This window comes from Pteropus vampyrus, unplaced genomic scaffold (genome assembly GCF_000151845.1).
Source record: "Pteropus vampyrus isolate Shadow unplaced genomic scaffold, Pvam_2.0 Scaffold144, whole genome shotgun sequence".
Lineage (NCBI taxonomy): Eukaryota > Metazoa > Chordata > Mammalia > Chiroptera > Pteropodidae > Pteropus > Pteropus vampyrus.
The window spans coordinates 4,056,641-4,081,030 of NW_011888925.1; the positions used below are offsets into that span (position 1 = coordinate 4,056,641).

At 36.4% G+C, this 24,390-nt stretch overlaps 1 protein-coding gene across 3 annotated transcripts in view; it reads left to right on the top strand.

The window, feature by feature from the left end:
* The first annotated feature begins 6 nt into the window (after nucleotides 1–6).
* LOC105298008 (lysine-specific demethylase 2A-like) overlaps nucleotides 7–24,390 on the top strand; it is a 60,941-nt gene continuing 36,557 nt past the window's right edge. The window contains exons 1-2 of one of the 3 annotated variants that reach the window (XM_011368986.2): nucleotides 7–269; nucleotides 1,474–1,598. In XM_011368986.2, coding sequence (XP_011367288.1) covers nucleotides 1,557–1,598 — 42 coding nt within the window. In that variant the 5' untranslated portion in view covers nucleotides 7–269; nucleotides 1,474–1,556. Of the gene's footprint in view, nucleotides 270–1,473; nucleotides 1,599–6,909; nucleotides 7,030–24,390 lie in introns of those variants that run through there. The other 2 variants (XM_023535785.1, XM_023535786.1) reach the window with 2 other exon arrangements.

Here is a 24,390-nt window from a genome sequence, read left to right on the forward strand (position 1 = left end):
GGCCCGGGGGAGGCGGGGGCGCCCCGGGCTCGGCGCCGAGGGGTCGCGCTCCCCTCTCCTGACGCCTCCGACTCCCGGTCTCCAAAGCCAGAAGAGGAGGTTTGATTCAGCAACTGTTTCCTCTCTTTTCCGGGTCGCTCTGACCCTCTCTGGATACTGGGTTGATCCACGGAAAAAACTGAAGACGACGTTTGGGATTTAATTTTTCCTCCCAGTTTTTGGAGTCTTTTACTTCTCACTTGGACAAGAACTCAGGAGCAAAATCCCCGGTGAGCTTCCCCCTCCCACCGTCCGCCCCCCCTTTGGAAGTTTGGTTCGCTGTTATCTAAAGACTTAATGTAAAGTTTCTATTTCTTTTTCTAATGGGAGAACCATTGAAACGCCTTTCCCAGGGGGAGCACGGCGCGATTTGTCGTTTTTCCTCTCCGGCCCTGTCTGCTCTCAAGCCCGGGCGATCCTTGCCCAGGGGGTGCAAACGCGGTTTCCCTCCCGACTCGGGCGAGGGCTTCCTCCAGGAGGGTTCTGTCGCGAACTGTTCTTGCAAACTGTGTCATCGGGTCCTCTGGTCTCATAGCAGTTTTGAAAGGATGCTATGAACGTGGCTGTAATGTAGTTACAAAAGGGGGGGGGGAATCTGCATTTCCTATGGAAGCCATTATCCATGAGAATATTTTGAAAAATGAAAAATCTTTCTTGTTATTATGGATCGGCCGTCGCGCAAACCTGTCTTTATTTAATTTTTGGAAAAAATGTATTTTACTTATATCTATGGTTAATATCGTTTATTTTATTACTTTATAATCCGTATAATCTGGCCGAGGGCACGACGACGAGGGATTTTTTTGTCCCTGTTTTGCAACTCTCTTAAATTTGTTTCAGAGTTGTACACATCTTAGGTTGGGGTGGAGGGTTGGTTTGGGAATGAAAAGATCGGGGGAGTCTAGGAAGAAAGGCCACGCTTGTCCCCTACTAGAAGGGTATGGGAAATTGTTTCGGAGTCTTCGAATCCTAATTTCTTGTCCTCTTTATAGAGTTAGTCTGTCTGTCTTTAGTTTTTAATTACCAATGAGAGAACTAATTTGGTTAGGATCTGGATTAGTTCAGTGCCTGCTTCACCTGGTCAGCTCTCTAGAGATATCGAAGTCCTGTCCACCCCCCGCACTTTTTCCCCCCTCCTAATGTCATGAAGGGGAGCCTGCTAATTGTATTCCGTGGGGGAGAAACAAGCGGTGTGGCTGGTCCACAGGGAACTGAAACCAACATCTCCTTTTGCCTAGGCCTGGGACAGTTGTAATGTGATTAATGTTGATCATGACATGGGACCACTTGCCCAAGAGGAGAGAGGTCCCAAACTGATTAAGAGGAACCAGTTTTCTTAGCCTTTAACTTACCCATATCTTAAATACTTCTTTTTGTGAAGAGAGACCTTGAGTTTGGGGATGAGTTCTCATCTCTGCTCATATTATTCTTTAGCGTTGCAATCTGGTTCCTAAGGAGGAAGAGGAAGGCAGCCCTGGAGTGGTTTTTTTACAGTAATTTCAACAGAAGAGTGAGAGATGGAACCCGAAGAAGAAAGGATTCGTTACAGCCAGAGATTGGTTAGTATTTTCCTGTCTTTTTTTTTTTTTTTCCGGTTCTGAAGTAGAATAACTAATTTGTTTCCATTTGTGAACATACTGTGATTAAAACTTTTCAGGTGGCTTTTCTGTGCATTAGAAGAGGAAAGGTATATATTAATATCTATTTTAGATATTAGATAGAGCCTTACTATTCATCCTGTTTGGAAATGGATTTATATGTAGCCTCTAAGTTTTACAGAAACCATTGCAAGTCAAAGGGTTTTGGATTACAACGTGACAGGGATTGCTAATTTTGCAATACTGACATTGTAATAAATCTAAATTAGATTAGAATGTAAATTTCAGAGGCAAAACTGTTTGAGTAAGGATGATTCTGTATAATTTTTATTTTTGGATTATGATGTGCCAGGGTTTGTGGTTTTGAGCTGGGGAGTAGAACTATGGAGTCTTTATTTTTTTCTTTAAAAAAAAAACAAATTAATACTTTGATAGTTTTAGAGGGTTGCAGGGGTTGATTGAGAAAAGGTAGAATACTGGATGCTGATGAAGTTCTGTATTTTGTATTTTGGGAGGGATATATGAGATCTTGTTGAAAGAAATTTTTACTTAGTAATGATTTGAGGGAATTAGCACGTACGTGCATATGAATACTTGCTCTTTTAGGCCCTGCTTTCCTCTCAAGGTTTCCCTCAAGGAGTTTAAGAATTTGATTTTGTTTCCCGAGTCAAAGAGCTTTATAAATATTTTCCCATATTAATATTCTCATCATATACTTATTTCAGAAATTTGAATTTGTATTTTTATTAGTGGAGTATGAGGGAAGTTACAGAATTGTATGTATTATGTGAAATTTGATGAACTGAAAGACCTAGAAGATCACTAAAGGAATTTATGGTGGTTTTATTTGGCTTTGTATTTTAAACTGAGTTTGGAGGTAAAAAAAAGTATGATTCTTTAATCCATTTTCTGATGATCACTCTTTTTGAGAAAAAGCTACTTTTTTTTTTTTTTCCAACGTGACTGTAAAAAGTTGTGGAGTGTATTGGCAAGTATATCTAGCAGGCACATATTCTGCCAAGGCTTATTTCAGAGATTTGTCTCCCAATCCATGTGTTGAGATTATTCTTTAAGTTTTAGGAATGAAGTACATCAATAGTAGAATTTTGTACATTTAGGATTTATTTTGTTTTGTCCTTTCTTGAATTAAACTTTTCTTTGGGAAAAGAAAAGAGAGAGGTTGCTTATCATGTCAAACTTGTAGAGTTGTTGAGCTATTACGTAAATATCTGAGGGATCTTGGATCCAGTCTTTCAAAGAGAGAGCCTTTCACATTTTTGAATAAGGTTGAGTGGTACTAGTAGGGAGATCCAAGGAATCTGTGATTTTTGTCCTGGTAAAATTTTTTTGTTGTTAATTAAAGTGATTGCTACCTGTTGCACACGTTAACCCTTTCCTTATCTAACCATTTTTTTTCTCTCTTGGTTCATGTGCAATTGTAGCCTTGTGAACAAAGTACATCGGATATTTTGGGAGATCTTTGTTACTTAGAATTTTGGGTAATTTTGAAGTTTAGGGTGGCTGATGTCTTGTCTTTTCTAAGATTACGTGACAAAATTATATTTGGAGTATAAATCCTTTCCATAACATAAGTTTTGGTAGGAAAGCATATTGGCAGCTTCTTTATGTGGCAGTCAGCCTACCAAACTTTTAATGTCTGGTGAGTGCTCATATTCCAGAATTTTCTACTGATTAAGTTAGATGTTGAAGAATTTTAAGACTTATAAAGGCGTACAGGCTAATCTTTATAGTAGTTTATACATATATTTTTAACACTGTGTCTGTCTTTAAAGTAGGGCAAAGTATAGGACTTACTTTTGTTTTGCAGTTATTGGCCATGGAACATAAAGTTTGAAAGAGAGACAAAAAGGACAGGTTTACTAATTTGCTTAGTGATTAAAGGTTATGTTGGTGTCATACAGTATATGTCAAATTTAATTGAATCACCTATTACATTATTTAGTGTTATTGACTATTGCCTCCATGTTGTTTTGGGAGACTAATGGTCATCTTTCTGTGACATACTTTCAAAATAGCCTCTTGAGAGAGAAAACATAGTACCTCTATTAAAAATCTTGAGTCCAAACTCATTTCTGACCAAGAATGACTTTTTTTGTATCCAGGACCCTTTACCTATCTTTAAAAAAAGTTGTATTCTTATTAATAAAAATACTATTTTTGACTGGATAGATCTTTTTAATGCTTTTTAGTGACATAGCTATTTCAAGTGCACGGGCTGAATTTGGTAAAGTAAATTTTGATATGTTTGTATCATCTTTGTGACAAGTCGTTTAAAAAAATCATAAATAGCTAGTTTTAAAAAATTGGCTTTCGCCAAACTGTTATTTACTTATTACATATGGAAAAGAATTGTACCTTTTAAAATGGTATGTATGTGTAGACTTGGGACATAAACTCTACTTTCTGGAACTTGAAAATTTATTTTGCAGTGTAGGAAATGACAAGGGTGGAGGAGTAACCAATGTTTTTTTAAAAGCAAGATAGATTTTTTTTTTTAATGAAAAGATTAGTAGTTTCAGCAGATGGATTCCTAGGATAAAGCCAGATAGATCTCCAATTCAAATTGATATACCTGAAAAGGGCAGAAGCTTTACTTTTGGTGATGGGTAGATATTTGGTTGTCCTGAAGTAAAGATTTGTTTTTATGTTTTAAAAAATTTAGATGTAGGACCATATTGAGAAACGCTGACAGGTACTAAAGATGGACCTTTTTTTTTTTCCATTTGGTTTCAGGAGCCAAAGTGTTGGAGTAGTTTTAGATCTTGATGTTTGTCGCTGTTCATTTTTATTTAAGTTTATAGGGAACGTTTAGCATAATATCTTGTAGTTTTTAAATCTAAAATGTTAGTTAAATCTTTAGCAATTATAACTGATGATCTTTTAGATTTTTGAAATCACCAATTCTGAGTAATTATTATTGCATAGAAAATCAAGGACAAAATAATATGCATTAAAAGTAAATGCTTAAGATTCCTATGCTGTGTAGTATGACGACCTTCAGTTTTAACTTGAGATGTTTTTCATTTTTATTGGAAATGATGATCTTTGTTATATTGGATTATAATATCTGTCCTCAACCTGTAAAGTAAAATTCATTAGCCCCTGCCAAAGGCAATTGTAGGAACAAATGAACACCTAAATCAATGTAAAAGAAAGAGAAGACAGTATACTTAAGGGTAAAAGAAGTTATGTACCCTGGATATTTTTAAATTCACCTAAGTCTAGTGGTGTTATTGGAAGGGGGAGATGTTGATTTACTTGAGAATTCAGTTTACTTGTCAATCTCGATGATAAGATTAAGAGATTTTCTCAAGGATAATGTTATACCATCAGATGTTCAGTCCTGTTAATGTGCCTTGCCTGTGATTATCTCTGAAATAGCTAAATCATTTCTCTGTTGCAAGAAACTGGGGGCACTGAAGCCATGATGAGATTCCCACCTTTCTTCGGGTTACCCTTGAAATTGTCAGATTCAGCAGCAATTACCAGATTATCCCTTTTACAAACAGTTCTGCTTTGAATGACCCCACTCTAAGGTCCTTTGACCAGGAATGGACTAGGCAAAATAAAGTCCTAATTTTAAGCCATTTTCCCCCCTTGAATGAAAGTGTCATATTGTTAACAACTAGAAAAAAAGATAGATGATCTACATTGTTGAATTTGCTTATTTATAATTATTTCATTAGACTTCAACTTCAGTCTGTGTTTATGGAGGAGTACATTGTTCTGAGTGTGTCAGCCTCCTTCCTGATGATGTAGGAAAACATGTTGTCCATTTTTCAGTGATTCCAAATGCAGATGATGAGGAAACTAATTCTTTATTCTTATGCATCAGTCTTCTGCAGTTAGCTGTGTTTGGGCACCAGAGTAAGGACTGTATTTATAAAGCCCTATCACTTTCTCTTGTTTTATTTTGCTGAGCACTAATCACTGCCTTCCATACTTAAGTTTGTGCATGTCTCTCTATTAGAGTGTTAACTCCTTGAGAGTTGGGACTTTTTGTTTATGGTGTATATTGGATACTTTGAACAGTGTCTGACACAGAAAGTATTCAATAAGTAGCCGCAAAAAGAAGAGAAAATACTCAGTCTACAATATAGAATATTTATATTGTTGGAAGCCTTAATAAATACTTTTCTTTACTACCAGTTTTCTCAAGTGCTAGGAATAGGCCACTAAAATGGGGGAAAATTTGGTGTGTAGGGAAGAGCAAAATATCTGGGTATTAGGTCTTGCAGTGTATATAACCAGAAGGTCTGAACTATAACAGATGAAAACTTATGCTTAGCACACATGCCAGATGAACATATTTATAGTATTTGGGCTATTAGAACAAATAAGAAAATGTCTAGTTAACTTTAAAAGCTGATTCTAAATTTAAGTTCTCCTACCTCTAACCCTGTCCTAAATCCTCTACATAAGGTTTCTGGTTACTTTTAGACAACCTTAAAGTTGTGAAGTTGCAAATGATGGTGTTTTATGTTACTCTCAAGTGTTGGTTTTGGCCATTAAGTCAGGGAATTGATACATTTATTGCATAACATGCCGAGGGACGTACATTCTTTATTTTATATCCTTTAAAATTTTTTTTCCTTGGGAAATAGATATCCTTCATGTTTCATTAATTTGCTTTGTTTATTTCATTTTTTTCGAATAATGTATTTTTGCATTGTGCTTTCACATCAACAAAGGTTAAAATTCAATAAATATTTATCCTGTGCCAAGTACTAGGCTAGTTTCTTTCATATACATTACCTTATTTAACCCTCAAAGCAGCCCTGTAAGGTAGATGATATAGTTTCAAGCCTTAGTTTTATTATGGAAATGGAGGCTTAGGGAGGGGTCCTGACTTGCCCAAGATCACAGCGTTGGTCAGGAGTGGAACCAAACCTTGAACCCCATGTTTTTTCTCTCACATCATACCATCTCTCTTGTGATTCATTTCATACAAAAAACAAATGATACCCACTTATTGTAGGAAGCTGTAGATCAGTACTTTCTCTTTTTTTGAGGCTACTTTAAAAATTTCTTTTCTAACAGATGCTTGCTTAACATCCAAAATGAGGTAGCTATAAATATTTGACAGCCAGTATTTAATCATGTTTAAAAAAAATTGGCACGTTCTTTTTGTGAACTTTGAATTTCTTGCACTTGATCTATTAAAACAGCAGTATTTGTGTAGTTTGTATATATGTCAAACCTTTTTTTTATGCATGTCACTCATATCATTGTTTTCTGTTTTAAATTTTAGGTTCTTGGGGGTTTTCTGTATCTGTGAGTACTTGGTAAAAACTTAAACCATAAAGATAAAAGGCAGCAGATAGTAACCAAACGTGGTTTTGGCAAATACATTGGTGAAGGCTTCCTTCAGGTAGGTAGAGAAGAGGAGGGAAGAGGGTGGCCTTACAGGAGGTAAATGTAGCATAAGCTTTACTATGGAGTGGGAAGCCTAGAAGGCCTATTCTAAAGACATTTATTAGATTAGTAGGACTAAAGTAGATTTGTTTTGTGAGGCACTATTGATAAGGTTTCATTTTAAACAATTATGAAAATCAAGTATGGAAAAATAGAAAGCCATAAGTTGTGGTTTATTTTTAATAGAATAGTAATTTGATCAAAGTGGTATTTTAGGAGTAATATTTTTGCAGTTTTAGGTCAGGGAGGTATCTAGAATAATACTGAAATAGGTTACCTCTTAAGGTAATAGGTACCTGAAATCCAGAGCAGTGGTTCTCAAAGTGTGATCCTCAGAAGCATAAGCATTAATCTGGGTATTTGGGAACATGTTAGTAATGCAGAGTTTTGGGCCCTGCCCTATACTTACTGAATCAGAAACTTTGGGTTTGGGGCCTGGCAATATATGTTTTAACAAACCAGGTGATTTTGATGCGTGTAGAAGTTTGAGAACCGCTGCTCTGGGGTGTAAATAGTAGAAATGGAAAGGAAGGGATAGAAGCAAGACGTGTTGGCAATGAACGGACTGCCAAAACTTGGTGACTGATGTATGGCAGTGTATTACGATGGAAAAGAGTGCTTGATTAGGGATCATGAGCCCTGAATACTAGTATCACCTCTATCACCAGTTGTGTTCCCCCCCACCCCCAATTGTGATTTTGAACAAGAGAATGAACCTGTCCTTGAGGGAGTTGTACTAAGTGATTTCTGAGGATTTTGGAGACAAAGGCAAAAGAATTGAGGTGGACTTTGGGATTAAGTCTGGGTTACTGGGAAGATCAGAGGGAGGGGTTTTTGAAAGGGGGAGTAGAGAGCATGGGTGGATGATTTAGACAGTTGGAACAGATTTGTTTAAAGCAGGGTTTCTCAACTGGGGGTGATTTTGCTCCAGCAGGGGATATTTAGCAATATCTGGAGACATTTTTGATTGTCAGACTAGGGGAGTCCTACTGGTATTTGAGTGAGTGAGTAGGAGCTTGGGATGCTGCTAAGCCATTTTAAATACACAGGCCAGCCCCACCCCCCAACAAAGAATTATCTGGTTCAAAATGTCAGTAGTGTAAGATTGAAAACACTGATTTAAAGGGAAATAACCAGTATATAGGTTCTATCTATGTTTGCATCCTATCTGCTATTTATTTGAGAATTTTAAGTCTAACACAAAACATCTTGAAAGCACTCTTTCAGATTGTGTTTCCGAGGGCTTTGCCCAAGATAAGCACGAAGCACTTTTTGTTGTTGAATTTTCAAAAACTAACTTCATGGCCATGGCAAATCTTCAACCCAGTCGCGTATTTCTTTATTACTCATTTTATCCTAAGATCAACTTATTTGGGTAACCAAAATAAGTATTTATTGTCTTGAGATAAATAATTAAGTTATAACAAGAAATTTCATTTTGATATTGTCTTTGAAGGATAGAAAAATGTAAAAGCTGCAGTGTTGATGTGAGCAAATATTGAAATATTTTGAATTGCCCTTCAGCTGAATACCCCATGACCATCCCTGAGAAACAGCCTCATGAGCTGGTTGTAGCCCTCAGTGTGAATTCAAGGTAGCCTGAACGTTAATCCATCTCTTTGTATCCCTGGATCACAGGGCAGTAATCTGGTGAACCCACTCTTGTTTCTGGCAGTGACCTCAAGAAAATGTAGATTTATAAACATAGTGATAATTTTATACTGCTTTTATAGTTTCCAGCGTACTTCTCTGTTTCTTGTGTCCTTTGACCACAATTCTAGGGGTTGCTGGAACTCAGGCATGGTGTTACTACATAGCACAATTCCAGAAGGTGCCATTCACATATCTTTATGTGAAAGGTGCCCTTGAAGTTATGCAGTGTACGAAAATAATGGTGACCGTTTTTGGGTGGATGAAATAAAGGAAAAGACACCTGTGTATTTGAAATGTGGAGGGAAAAAAGCCCAATCTGTTGGATAATGATACACACTGAATGTATATGTGCTTGGTACTGGCACTTTACATATATTAGCTAATGGAATTCTTAAAACTATGGGATAGGCTCTAATTCCTATTTTACCAGTTTGGAAACTGAGGCATAGTGCAGTTCAGTAACATGTCCGAAGTTATCCAGTTAGGAAGGGAAAGAGCCAGGATTCAAAGTAGGCAGTCTGGCTTTCAAGCCTACTAAGCTATACTGCCACTTCTTCAACTTTGTTGGAGCACAGTTTATAAATGTTTTGCTGATGAATTTGGGGTATTTCCCAAATCATCTTTTCTTGTTCAGGAGATTCATTCACTGAAATGTTTGTTGAATGCTTATACTGTGCCAGGCACTTTCCTTGGGTCTTGCTTTTTTTTAGAACTTCCAAATACTGTACTGTGTTTTCCAATGTGCTGAATGCTTTGAAAAAATTAAGAAGGTGATGAAATAGTTGTATAGTGAGAATCACTTCTCAAGAGTGGGTCATCAGTAAAGACTTCTTTTGAAGATGGCATTTTGTAACTGAGACCTTAGTGAGGAGCCAATTTTGTGAAGTTCAAGGACATTGGAGACCAGATCTGGGTCAATAGAGCTCTAAGTAGAGGGACCAGCTAATGCAAAGCCCTATGGCAGGAATTAGAAGATACTGTGAGCCCTTAACCACGTGGCAGATGCCATGTAAGGCTCTTGGGATACAGTGATGAGCAAGGCAGGCATGATTCCTTTGTCATGAAACTTACAGTATAGTGGGGAAGTCACACATTTAATAAATACTGACACTGATAATGTTAATTACAGTGATGCAAAGGACTACAAAGGTAGAGACAGGTTGCAATGAGAGTGTATAATAGAATGACCTGATCTAAACTTCAAGAGTGGGAGGAGGCATCAGAGAACACTTTACCTGAGAAAGCCTTTAAAGCTGAGAACTGAAGAGTGAGCGAGAGGTAACTAGCTATAAAAGAGAAGTGACTAACATGCACAAACCCTGAGGTTGGAAGGAATTTGACATACTTGAGGAACTTACCAACCAAACAAAACCAAAAAGTCCAGTGTAACTGGAAAGAAGTGAGTGGAGGAGAGACTTACAGTCTTGACAAGGTTGTTAGGCATCAGGTCAGGTAGGGTTTTATCCTGGGACAGTGTAAGGTGGAAGTTCTGCAGAGGAGTAATATGCTTGCACTAATATCAATAGCTGCAGTGTAGAGAAAAGATCAGGAAGAGAGCAAGAATAGATTTTGTGAGACCGATTAAGAGGCTACTGCAGAGGTTCAGGTAAGATATGATGGTATATGATTAAGAGTGCTAACAGTAGAATTAGAGAGGTTTTGAGAAATATTTATCAAAGAGTCATAGGACTTTGGTTCATTGGATGTGTAGAGGGTGAGGTTAAGGGATACATATAAACAAGTGTTTCTCATGTGGGCTGCTGTGGTACAGTCCTTTTATTGAGAGGGTGCACACTGAAGGAAGAGCAGGTTTGGAGATTGAGGGAAATAGCATAAGTTCAGTTTTGGGTAAGTATGGACAGTCTTGACAAGGTTGTTAGGCGTCAGGTCAGGTAGAACTGTTGACACGGTAACTGATTCTGGGCCTCAGGAAGGGCTTATTCGCATACAGCTGAGGCTCATTGGCATATGTTTGGTAATTGGGGTTGGGTAGACAGAGTGGCTTACAAAGAGAGTGAGAGAGTGAGAGGCAGAGGGAGGAGCCAGAGAGGTATGAGGAAAATCAAAAGAACAAGTTGTGTCTTGGAAGCCAAGAGACTGTGATACTTAACTGTTTATCAAGCATTGTTCTAAGCATTAGTGTATCTGTACTCATTTAATGCTCATAACCCTATGAAGTAGGTGCTTTTACTATTTCTTCTGTTATAGATCAGGAAAATGACACGAAAAGGGACTGCATGTATAATTTGCCAAGACCTTTGGGTAGTAACTGGAGAAGTTGGTTTCAAACCCAGGTTTGTCTAGCTCCAGTTTGTATTCTTAAACATCACTTGGTACTGGTAATGTTTCAGAGAGGAGAGAGTGGTCATCTGAGGTGGATACTGCTCAGAGGCTGAGTATACTGAAGACCGAGATTTCTGTTGGATTGGGCAATATAGAGGTTATTGGTGACTTTAAACAGGAGTTTCTGTAGCATTTTGGGGCAGAAGACATTCTTCAAAATAAACGTGAGAATACAAAGACAACAAAAGTTTAGCAAACTTTGATGGTGAAGAGAGAAGGGGTGGAAGTCATAGTTGAAATGCAGGATCCAGAGAAGTTGTTAAGGGTTTTGTTTATGTTTAGTTTTTTTTTTTTCCCCCCAAATAGAAATGACAACTAACATTTTTTGTTAATGGCATTATCAACTATTACTTCTTCCTCTGTTATCCTTCATATTTAATCAGTTGCTCAGACCCGCTGGATTTTGATATTCATCTGTCTTGTAGTTCCCACTACCACTCTTAGTTCTCACTCTTAGTCTGGACTGTTGTAGGAGCCTCCTTCTTAGATTTTTTTTTCTTCCAGGTGTCTTTTCCATTATTATTCTGTGCTTCCAACATTCTTCTCATGTTCCCATCCCCCATGACATTTCCACTCTATTAAGTCAGTGGTGGTGTGGGACGAGCACTGGACTTTGGTTCATGAGACCTGACTTTGAATTTCAATTTATAATCTGTGTAATCTTGGGCAAGTTACTTAACCTTGATGAACTTTAATTTTTCATGTGTGGAATAGTGAAAATAAAACTTAACTTTTGGAAATTGTTTATAAGTGCTTAGTTAACTATAAGGTTTTGCTATTGTAGACCCAAACTCCTTAGCCTGGTGTTCAGGCCCCAGTTGACTGTTACAGTTTTATTATCTACTTTTAACCTGTATATGTTTCAGCCAAACCAAACTACCTGCTTGTTTTTTTCCACATATTCGTGATATTTTTTTCTCCCTGCCCCTACCCTGGTTCTCATCCTCAAAAGCCCTTTTGCAATATTGTTTTCCAAATCTCACGTACTGAAGGAAACCTTTCTAGAATTCTCATATTTTTTTCTCACTACCGTTTATGATATCTAACTGGATACAAGATAAAAAGTTTAATTATGTCTAGGTTGTATGCTCCTTGAGGACAAGTTAGGACTTCCCGGGCACATACATAGCACAGCACCATGTACATTTGAGACTCTAACATTACTGGTTGGTTAACTTTGCCATGAAGACAAAGCAGAATGTAATTACTTTACTCCATTCTGTGGTTAAGTGTTGACAGTGGTTACAGGAGGGTGGAAGTCTGAACACAAAGAGAAGGGGAACCAAGGAACAAGAATTTGCCATATCTGATTGCCCCACTTCTGGTCATAGGAGAAAAGAGAAACAGACCGCTCATGTTCCTTAAGACCGTCCAGTTACCCTTACTCTTACGCTGTGCTCAGCAGGCTACTTTCATTAGTTTGGTTCCCCTATTCCTTGATACTGGAAAATGGGTTCCTTGGATAATGGGCATAAGTATTCATAGTCAGTAATGCTCGACATTGTGAGAAGTTAACTGACAGTCCTTTTTGTAGAGTTGAGTACTAGCCTACCAAGATTTTTTCCTTTGAATTTTAAAGGAGACAAATATCCACTTAACAGTAATAGTACCTACAAACACTTCTTATGTGCAAAGATTTGAACACCGTGTGTAGAATCCTAAGGTGTCGTCTTCGTACCTTAACTCAGACCCTTTTTTAGAGGAGAATTTCTTTGACTAGGTCAGATCTTTCTGTTACAAGTTCTCATAGTATAGAATACCTCTTATGCGTAGCATTTAACAAATTGCCTCTTTATATTTCCTTGGATTATTATTTGATTGTTTCCTTTTAGAGCGTAAGTGCCATTAAAGGCTGCTACCGTATCTTTTCTCACCATTTTATCCCCATGCTTGGTACAATGACTGTCCACAGTAAGCACTTGGTGGATTTTTTTTCCGTGATGTGCATATCTAAAATGTTCTCCGTCCCACCCTGTTCTATCTTCTTGGTAAGCTAATAATTATCCTCCAAGGCCCCCAGATGTTGTTCTCCTGAGTTCTTCGTTATTACATTCCCGAGGCACTTACAAATGCATTTCTTTTGTGGAACCAGTCACTCTGTGTTGTAATTATTTGACCATTAGTCTCTTTTCACCTGGCTAGAATAGACTTCTTTAAGTCAAGGACCACGTTTTACTCAAGTACTCAAAAAATGTTGATTTTAACAAAAATATGTTGTGCACTTTTTAAAAATACATGTATACACACACACACACACACACACACACACACACACACACACACACCCACACACCCACACCCCCAATAACTGAACCCTAACAGTGGAAAGAACCTTGGATTGGCAATCAAGAAACCTGTTAGTTATCTGAGCTTTATTTTATTGACCTGCAAGTTCCTTCTCAGTGCTAATAGTTTAAACTAGTTGTTTCCATAGTGTGACCCTGACCACATTATCTGAGAACTTGTTAGAAATTCAGATTCTCAGGTCCTATCCCAAAATTGATCAGAAAATCTCAGCGTGGGACCCAGCATTCTGTGTTTGAACAAGCTGACCAAGTGATTCTCATAGATGGTAAAGTTTATGAAGCACTGAAATTATTTTAGTTTTTCTATTTTTCCGTGTGTTCAAAAAAATTGGAGTTAACTACTTTAACTACTTTAAACTTTAAAGTTATTTTTAAAACTTTTCTTTATGTATTTCCTACCAGTTGAATTTGCAGACATTTTTCTAAACTACTGATGATAGCTATACAGGCAAAGTATCTTTGAGTCAGAGGCAGTAGATTCAGAAGTATTGGAAGATTGCTTCTTAATGCTGCTTGCATTTATATCTATATGTGCACATATATCTATGTATATGCTATATCTGTATATATACATTTATATATGTGTGTATTTATATTTATATATGCATCTAGCACATATGTTTTTCTCTCTGTCAAAGGAAACTTCTCCATGATGTGTGGTTAAGGGAAGGAAAAGCTGAAGTACAGCCTTTATTAGGCAGACTTGAATGAGTGGTATGGCTGACTAAGTGTCAGAGAGACTGCTTTTTCTGCAGTAGCAGATCCACATGCTTACTTCTGCACGCAGGAGATTTCTTAGCAGTAGATGTTTGTCTGCGCTAGGTGGTTGCTGAGAACTGAAGAGTACCGATTATTGTTGGTGTTCATTTACTTCCTGTAGGGGGAGTTGTACACTTTACTAATGGAAACCAAATTAATAGGTAGTATATCTCAGATGCATATTTTATGCTAAGTGCTTTATGTGTGGCCCACTTCCACCATTGTTTTGGCTTAATACTTTGAGTTTCAATTTACTGTCTGTTAAATAAAGGGAACTTTTTTGAAATAGAGTTCCTAAAAATAACTTTTAGATATAATGATGCTGCCTCGTTGAACGCCTCCAGGATTGAGTAAATAGTATCGTGTTTGCTCCGTATACCTCTTGTACCTTTAGTTATAACCCATCTCAGACTTTCTAAACTGAAGAAGCCTGGTTTTTTTTTAGTCTTTTGTACATGGAAGTTGCTTCTTTTTTTTCTTTAATATAATTGCCGTTCTCCAAATCTTTTCTACCTAGTAACTATTTCTTAATGTGGTTATCAAAACTATAAGAATTGGCCTGGGTTTAGAAGTTTTTGTTTTGTTTTGTTTTGTTTTTGTGGTCTTTTGCTCATTTATTCAGCAAATATTATCTGGTGTGTAGTGTTGGTGTTTAATGAATATGCTGGTTATATGGAAATGAATATCTTGTACCCTGTCCTCATAGGAGCCATATAAACATGTAATTAATATTGTACTGTGATAAATAGAATTTAGGAGGTACAAAGTGCAGAAGCAAGAGGAAGAAGGGAGTAAATATTGGAGGAAAGAAAGTCTTCAAAGAGGAGGTTAACTACTAAGTTGGATATTGGAACATTAAATATTGTCAAAGCAGGCCAAAGGGTGAGGAAGGAATTTCAAGCAGAGGAACCAGCATGTATAGAGGCAAAGAAGTATTAAACAGCACTACAAGCTCAAAACAGCGTTCATTGCCAGTAGTTCAGTGTTCTCGGAACATAAGGATGGGAGGGGATCTGAGATGTAAAATGTGTGAGTCACGTTAAGTTATTTGTACCTTATGCAATCAGTGATGAGGAGACAGAGGAGCTATAAACATGGGGAAGGCTTGATCATTTTTCTGTTTTAGAAAGATTGCCCTTGGAAGGAGGTGAGGAGGATAAACTAGCGAGGGAAGAATTGTTGTGGCAAAGAAATGAGATAAGTATTTATGGTAATAGTTTAGAAAGAAATGATAACTAAAGCCTTGGTACCAAGAATGGAGATAGAGGAGAGACTGCGTCAAGGTATTTTGGAACAGAATTGATTGGATTTGGCAATCCCGTTAGATGTTCTTGGAGAGGAGAATGACTCCTGGGTTCTTGGGTTGAGTTCCTGATTGATGGGTGGTGCCACTGACTGAGAGAGAATATCATGGTTTTATACAAAGGTAAGGCTATAATTTTGATTTATATTAATCTTTATGTTTATTGTAGCATATTTAATTCACCAATTGTTTATTGAATCCACTTTATGAAGAACCCTACCAGAGGTTCTGGGCCGATGTCATGAGATATCAACACAGATTTGGATGGCTTATTTTTAATTAGGTAAAACTAGTTCAGAAACCATACATATTAATTACTACATGGATTACTTAATTCTTCTCTAGCCCTTTCACCTTATGCTTGCCTGAGTCAAAGGCTAATAGTATAATTCTCATTCACTTAGCTTTTTAAGCTCTTTCTCAGTTTGTCCCCCTGTTTGAATGTAACTCTGTTGTATTCTGTATTGTTCATGAAAATATTAGGAACTGGCCCAAGCATTATGTTGTAGGGGACACAAACATTGGAGACATTTACATCTGTTCCTTATTTTTAAATTTTTTACCAGTTCTTCATATGTGATACAAAATTCTTCCAGATTCTATATTTTTGAACTTCTAGAGACAAGCCTTGTTAAAGGTTTTTATAATTCTAAATAAATTATATTTCTTTAGTTTCTCCCTTTATGGAATCCCATGTGGCCATTGTAACAACACATTCTGGAAAGCCCCTGCTCTGATACTCCTGCCATCCGAAGTGAAGTTGGAACTTTGAAGGACTCTAAGTTACCAGCCATGAGCCAAGGAACTCCACTGGGTAAAAGTAAAATAGGAATGAATTTCTAGCACCATGATCTGGTGTCAAGTAGGTGGTGGTGGTGATTTTAGATCTGGGATGGCATCCCATCTCTAGGCCTCTCAGCCTTTCTTGTGTAAGACAGCCTTCTCTCTCATTTTTCACAGATAGAGAGTTTTCTAATCACCTAACTGCATTTCCTTAATTTGATGAGAGATTTAGTTTTAAGACTCATCTGAAAATGGAAAACTTTTGGCTCAAATTTCTTAATCTTGTTCTATTGTAATAATCATGTGAATGATTTCTGTATTCTTACCCATATTAGTCAAATTCTTGGCTTCTACTAAAGCTCTAATGAAAATAGAATGGCAGGCTGACACATGTCCATTTGAATCAAAATTTGTAAGTTCATTTCACAAGGATCTGATAGGTTCATTGACACAGGACTTTAAAGTAGGACGCTAGATTAGGTGTGAAATAGTCTGTATTCAGTTTTTGAAAAGAAGTTCCTTTGGGTATAATGTTTTCTAATATGCTATTAAATTCTAAAAATAGCTTATTGGCTAGTTGTACTGTGGGATTAATTTGATATTAAAAAGACTCCTATTGAAATTGTAATTAAATACAGAGATAATGCAAAGGACTTGAGGAAAATTCAAAAAGGTAAAATTTTGTTTACCTTTTTCCGTACTGGTCAGTCTTTTAGAATGTAATACTGGTGACTCTTCCACAATTTATTAGGGTTTTTGCTTTCATCCCTCAGCTTGATAGAATTGATATTTTCGGTGAGCAAATGAGAAAGAAGCTTAATGGTTTTTTTTCCCCTCTAGTGATTAAAGTTACATATACTGGTTGTGAAAAATCAAAGAAAGTCACTCATAATCCCAAACTTAATCATCATTACCATGTTAGCATATCTCCTTTCAGTTTTTTTCCTTATACGTAAAAGTTTTTATGTAGAGATTATGCTTGATATAATGTAATTGTAATATCTTGCTAATTTATCATAATCATTTTTCATGTCACTAAGAACTCTTGTAAAAAAAAGTCTTATAAAAATTGTAAAAAAAAGTCTTGTAAAAATTATGCTCTGATTTCCTGTGGTTTATTTGCCCATTTTTGAATATTAGGTTGTATCCATTGGGGGAGGGGCATTAAAAATAAAAATACAGTGAGCTTAATTATGTATTTGTTTTTCTACGTTTCGGAGTATATTCCTGTCATTGCTAGAAGTGCAGTAATTAAGGTTAGGAACATTAAAAAATTTATGCAGAAATTTAAACATATACAAAGTAAACACCTGTGTAATGAACTCCCATCACCAGCTGTAACAATCTTCAACAAGTGTAACTCTGCTTTCATTTGTATCCTCTACTCCCTCTCAATTGTTTTGAGTTAAATCTTGGGCAGTTTTATTTATTTATTTCATCTGTATATACTTAAGTTATGTACATCTAAGTTTTTGGTAGAACTTTATTCATGAAGTAGAATGCATATACAGAAGAGAATATAAAACATAAATTAATACTTCAGTGAATGATCACGAAGTGAATACCCTTGTCACTATCATTCAAACAAGAAATGGAGTTGCTACCACCTCAGATGCTTCCTTACGTTCCTTCCAATCACAAGTCTGTTTTTTTTTTCCCCAGTGGAGATTTCTAGCAATATAATTTATTTTTACTCGATTTTGAACTATTAAAAAATGGAAAAAATGGAAAATAATACAGTGTGTATTCTTTCGTTTTATCCAACATTGTGAGATTCATCCATATTTCCTTGTAGTATTTTAAAAGCGTAACCACATTACTGTTGTCACAGTAAAACAGTTAACAATTTCTTAATGTCTTCAGTGTTCAAATTTCTCTGATTTTTTAAAATAGTTGATTGGTTTGAATCATGAGTCAGACAAGGTTCATTCACATGTTGTGTATGGTTGATATTTGTCTGAAGTCTCTCTTAACCTATAGGTCACTTCTCCCTTTTTTTCTTTTTCTTGTGGAAATCTGGTTGCTTGTCCTGTAGAATTTCCTACTTTATGGATTTTGCTCATTGCATACCCATGGTGTCATTTTTTTTTTTTTAAATGAGATATACATAACATACAATAAAATGCACAGATCTTGTATTTAGGGAGTTTTGGCAATATAATCACTATCCAAAACGAGAACGTTTCCATCTCAGTGAGAAATTCCCCCTTTGCAGTTAGTTCCCCTCCATCTTTGTCTGTCTTCTGTCACCATAGATAAGTTTGCTTGTTTGTGTGTATATGTGTGTATGTGTTTATGGAATCACAATATGTGCTCTTCTGTGAGGGTCTTTCATTAACATTATGTTTTTGAGATTCATCCATGTGTTTCCATAATTCCTTTTTATTGCTGAATATATTCCATTGTGTATACACCACAGTTTGTTTATTCTTCTTTTGATGGACATTTAGGTTGTTTTCAGTTTGGGGCTATTATGAATAAGGCTGTGATAAATATTCTTGTATAAGTTGCTGTAGACATGTTTTCATTTCTCTTGAGGAAATACAAAGTAATAATTGCTAGGTCATGTGGTAGATGTATGTGTAACTTTATAAGAAATTGCCAAACCACTTAAAGTGCCATTCCATTTCATGTTCTCATCAGCACTGTATGAAAGCTGCAGTATTCCATATTCTGCCAACATTTGGCTTTTTGGTATTAACCATTCTAATGAGTGTGAAGTAGTATCTCATGATTTTAATTTGTTTCTCTGATGACTAATGAGGTTCAACACCTTTTCATGTGCTTATTGGCCATTTGTATACCTCCTTTGATGAAGTGTCTGTTCGAGTCTCTTGCCCCCTCCTTTTATTGGTTTGTTCACCTTTTAATGGTTGGTTTGTAGTTCTTTATATATTTGGGTACAAGTTCTTTGTTAGACATCTGTTATTTTTCCCAGTCTGTGACTTGTCACTTTATTTTTTTAAAAGGTATATTTTGAGGAGCAGAATTTTTTAAGTATTTTTTTTTTCTCTTATGGTTTGTTACATGCCTTTTAAAATTTGATCTTTGAGACAACCTTTTGAGGGGAATATGGTAATGTCTCCATTTTGCTCATTAGGAAATAAAGGTCCAGAAAGATAAATGACTTGCCCTAAAGTTGTAACAGCTAATAATGACAGGACAAAGCCTGGAAACTAAGTCTTTTAACTTCAGGTTGAATTTCTTTCCATTGCATTGTATTCTCCCTTTCTCTTTTACCATTACCTGAAAATGATACTGTTGTACTCAGCTACTGTCTCTTAAAGTTCTGTGCCCTCTTTTACTTTTGGGACTTTGCATATGTAGTTCTTTCTGAGTCAATCACTTTCCCTCTTCTCTTTAATTCTATTTATCCTTCATGTTTCAGCTTAGATGTTATATTCTTTGGGAAATTTTTGACATCTCCCTCCTTTTCTGCTCCATAAGGTGCCTCTTCTCTCCATTTTAATATTAGATTTTTTTCTGCTCTCATAGCAAATAGCACTGTGATGATTGTCTTTTCACTTATTCTCTAGATTCTGAGGGCAGGAACCATGACAGTCTTATTTACCAGAATATTAACAGTGTCTGGCACGTGGTAGATGCTAAACAGTATAATGAATTCAACTGAATATCATTCTCTCCCTATTTGCTTGACAGATTCTTTTTTGTACTGTGTACTTAAACCCTATGGTGTATTTAATTTAGCATTTTTGTGTAGCATCATGATGTTCTATTCGTGATTTTAAATTCTTGGAAGGTTTGTAACATTTCAAAGTGAGGGTTATAAAAATTTATATTATCTGTATGCTTAGGAAGTATTAAAAATTATTGAATTGGGGGACAGGGGAGAGGAAAGATGAAAAGCAGGCCAAATTCAGGTCCCAAGACAAGAGGCCAAGCTCAGTGTGTTTTCTGGCCACTGCCTCAGTTTACCTACTTAGAAAATGGTCCAGGAAGAACTGAGCAGGATTGGCTCCAAAACTGGGATGGGAGCCGCCTAACACAAAACCGCAAGCCTTCTTGCTCTATGCTAAAGTCATTTCCGTTATCATGAGATGGGGGTAAGTGGACGTTGGATGCACAGTGGGGCTCTGAGGGGCCTCTGCCCTGCCCGGGGCCTCAACTTGAAGAGTCTAGCCCTCACCTGGTGTGCTGCAAGTCACCAGCAGAAGCAGTGACACCTACATCTGTCCCAAGGTCTGGGTAAGGGGGAGAACTGGGCAGCCCTACATCTAGGCTCCTCATGCTTACCTTCTTTCTTGAAGAAACAGAACCCTTGAGATTTATGTACTGTATGACAGAGAGAAAAAAGTACCTGATGTTCCTCCCACAAGACAGTATATTTTGTACTTTGTAAAGTGTTAATTAAAATGGAGGGAAAAAAATTATTTAATTGACTATTTGACTAGCTTTAAGAAGTTTTCTTTATTCCTTTTTTATTCATTTACTTTTAGTATTGACAGTGTCTTAAATTTCAGAGCTAAACTACATAATTGCCTGAAAGATAATATATCTGAAAAACCAATTTATAAATTTCATAGCTGCTGTCTTTGACTTTGAATAGCAGGCATTGATTCCATCTTTTATTCCTAGATAGTAGATAGGTTCTTAAAAAGTAACTTAAAGGATTTATTGACGTTTACAATGTTCTGCAGTTAGGTTAAAAAAAAACTTTATTCCTAAGAAATACACAGTTAACTGTTTAGGAGTAAACGGCCATCATATATGCAGCTTGCTCTGAGATGGTTTGGGAGTAAGTGGGAGGAAAATAAATACACACACACACACACACACACATACAAAACCATATTCATACGTAAGGGCAGTCTTCAGTTTACATGGTAGGGTAGAACTGTAAAAATTATTGTGAAGAACTCATCAGAAGTTTAAAAAGTTCTTGCTTGCTTCTTGTATAACTTAAGATATAGGGCAAACATCTTGAATGCCTTGGCTTCTAGAATTTTATGTTTTGCACTTTCAGTGTCATAAAATATCTGTGAGAGTTCCTTTAAGTTTTTTGCTGGTGTCACTTCCTCTGGGACATCTTTATCCTTTTCATCATAGTTATTTTCCTTATTTATGTTGATAAGCTTGTCTGTACTAAGTTCCTCTGATGCATATAATTTTGCTTATTTTCTATGCAAATTTAATTTCCAGCACTATTACTTTTTATTTCTTTGCTTCATTTTCATCTTTGTAGGCCAGTTGTTTCTTCTGATCAAATGTCATAAAATGTCATGTGGTTTATCACTGGGAGACTAGGAGGCAACACAACTACACGTTTTGCTATTTGTATGTGAACTGAATAACATGCCCCATGACTCATCACCAATAGACTTTGAAAGAAGTGATGTGATTGGCCACTGATCTTAATACACCGCATGTATATTATTTACATAGTGATTTGTGGATTGAAAAACTGGCAGTAAAGTTTGTACTTTATGTAACTACTTACAGTTCATATACAACTGACATTTGAACTCTATTAGAGAACTGAAACGTTATTTAAACTGATAACTGAAATGTGTGTGTATTGGGACCATGCAAAAAAAGTATCACCAGTATAAAGAGTGTGTGTGAATGAATGTTAGGAGATTGATTCCTTGCAGGAAGATTCATTTTTACTGACTTGTAGCTGTGGTTTATAGGAAGGATCAGATGATGAGACAATGTATATAAGAGTTCTTTGTTAACCATGACACATTATAGAGAACAAATATGGGGTATGATAGGTTAACCAACATGAACAGCTCTAATAATGCCCGGTAGTATTTTATATATTTTACATTTATTAGCTATGTCAGCAACCTCTGAAATTGGTGGTATTTTATACAACCTCATCTTATAGATGAGGAACCTAAAGTTAGAGATTTATGTAAGCTTAGTAAGTAGCTGATCCAGGATGCACACTTAGGTCTGTCCGGCTCCAAACTTGTACTCATTCTACCATTACATTTTTTGTGGTGGTTGTTGGGGACCTTCATAGAGGCCTTTGATAGTGGCTAAATTGACACTAAAACATGAGAAAAGAGCATTTTAGATATATTTAAGTTTATAGAGTTTTAGGTGATTAGATTCAGGTTTAACATTTTTGTATTTTTGCCAAATACTACATAGAGCAGCATTTATGCATATTTTTTGCATCATACCAGGAGACAGTGTCAGGTTGTCTCATTCTTGGTAGTGTTGGGCTTGATCATTTTGTTAATGGGTGTGACTGTTAGATCTTTCTTGTAAAAATATTTTTTTCCTTTGTAATTAGAAAGTAATTTGTGGGATGGTGCTTTGAGATTCCACTAACTTTTCACTAATCATCTGTTTCTTGTCCTTGCTCTGATATACTTTATCTTTAAAAATTTATTACCAAAGAATTTAAAAAATTAATAAAGTATTTTTTACTGTAGAAGATAGATGATCTGAAAGAAAAGATCAAAAGACACCATTGAGCTTTTACTCTTTTATAATAACTTTGCAATTCCTAAATTATTTTAGAACTGTGTATGCTGTAAAGTATGCAAAAGCATTGTTCTGTATTCTCCTAGTTACAGTCTAGTAGAACACGGCACCACACACACACATTCTCTAAACTGGCATCAGTAAGCAGAATATAGAACTTAGTTGCAGAAACTTTCAAGAGAACACAGAATTTGAGATCTAACTGGTTGGTCTAGATACAATGACAAAGAAAAAAGAAGAGTTCTTTCATGGTTATAAGTAGATAGAACTTGGATTTATTGTGATGATAGGAATTCAGGAATCATAAATAATGCTCCTCTAGAGAATGTGGATTTTGAACTGGTGAGAGAAGAGAGCCAGAGAAACCATGATTTTAGAAAGGAAAGCGGGTAGACACATTATAGAACTTAGTTGTCTGAGTGAATTTACTCAGACCCAGTGGAAGGATGAGAGAGTACTTTAATAATAGGGGTAGGATGAAAGAGGGAGAGGTTGGCCCAGCATGCTGGGGAAGAAAAACTGTAATTGATAGCTTTTAAGGTTTTGATGTTCTTTATAAAGTAAGTCATGAAGTTGTCATTTGTAAGGAAAGGTAGCACTGGGAAATAGAGTTTGGGAAAGGAAGTAGAAAAACAGCACGTGTAGTATGAACTGAAGCCACTTGAATACAGATGATCAATATTGAAATCATGGATGAAAATAAGCATTTATTCTCATTTTTTGCTGTAGAAAACACTTCAGTTTAATATTGGTTATAAACCATAATGCCGTGCTTTTGCTTCCCCCCCTCATTTAAGTGGGTTTTATGTAGTTCCTTAACTGGAGGGTAAAAAGGTTTTATAAATTTTCATAGGTACATAGATTTCTGATCTTATTTGCAGTCATGTTAATATGCTTGGAACTCCCTCAGAACCTGGCCAGAGGACGAAAGTACATTTGTAGCACTAGCAGTAAAGATTTCCTGAACCCAGATATAAATAGCCAGAAAAGCTATGCAAGATGGAAGTCAAAACAACTGAAATTTATGAGAGTGTCTGCTGTGTAAGTCCAGAGTACGTAACCAACTTAATAACAGTGTTGTTATGGAAGATTTGGTGTCTGAGAGTAGAAATAAGCCTTGTTTGTATTTCATTCAGGCTTAACCACACCTCTTGTGCCATCCTGGGAAAGGTTAGGTTGAAAGATATGCTTTTCACTGGATTTCAGGAGTCAGTGAAACTAGCTTAACCTTATTAAAGGAAGAAGGAAAGAGAATTTCAAGGATCAAGGGCCTCCCCAGAGACTGCATAGTTCCCAGACATTGGAGATTCTTTTAGCAAGATTTGTAGCTGATCTTCTAGGGGTAAGATGAATCTACTCAGTACACGCATATCCGTTGTTTAACCTAGAGTCTTTACTAGATCTCTTGTAGTGAATACAAGTACTTGTCACCATTGCTGTCCTTTAAGAAAATTATGGGTTTTTTTTTTTGCAGACAAAACTCAAATCATAGGCTTTTTTCCTTTATCAGAAACAAATAATTCACACCCTCAAGTGCAATTTAGCTGAAATTGTGTACTGTACTTTGCCTACAATTAACCAAAAGAGCTGAGGTAGGGGCCAGTGGTACATGGCTCAGCACTACAGTTCTACTTAAATCTCTTAAACTTCGAATAAGTTTGGGATGCTACAGCCATGTTCAGCATGGTTAATAAGCCAATCAAGAAATGTC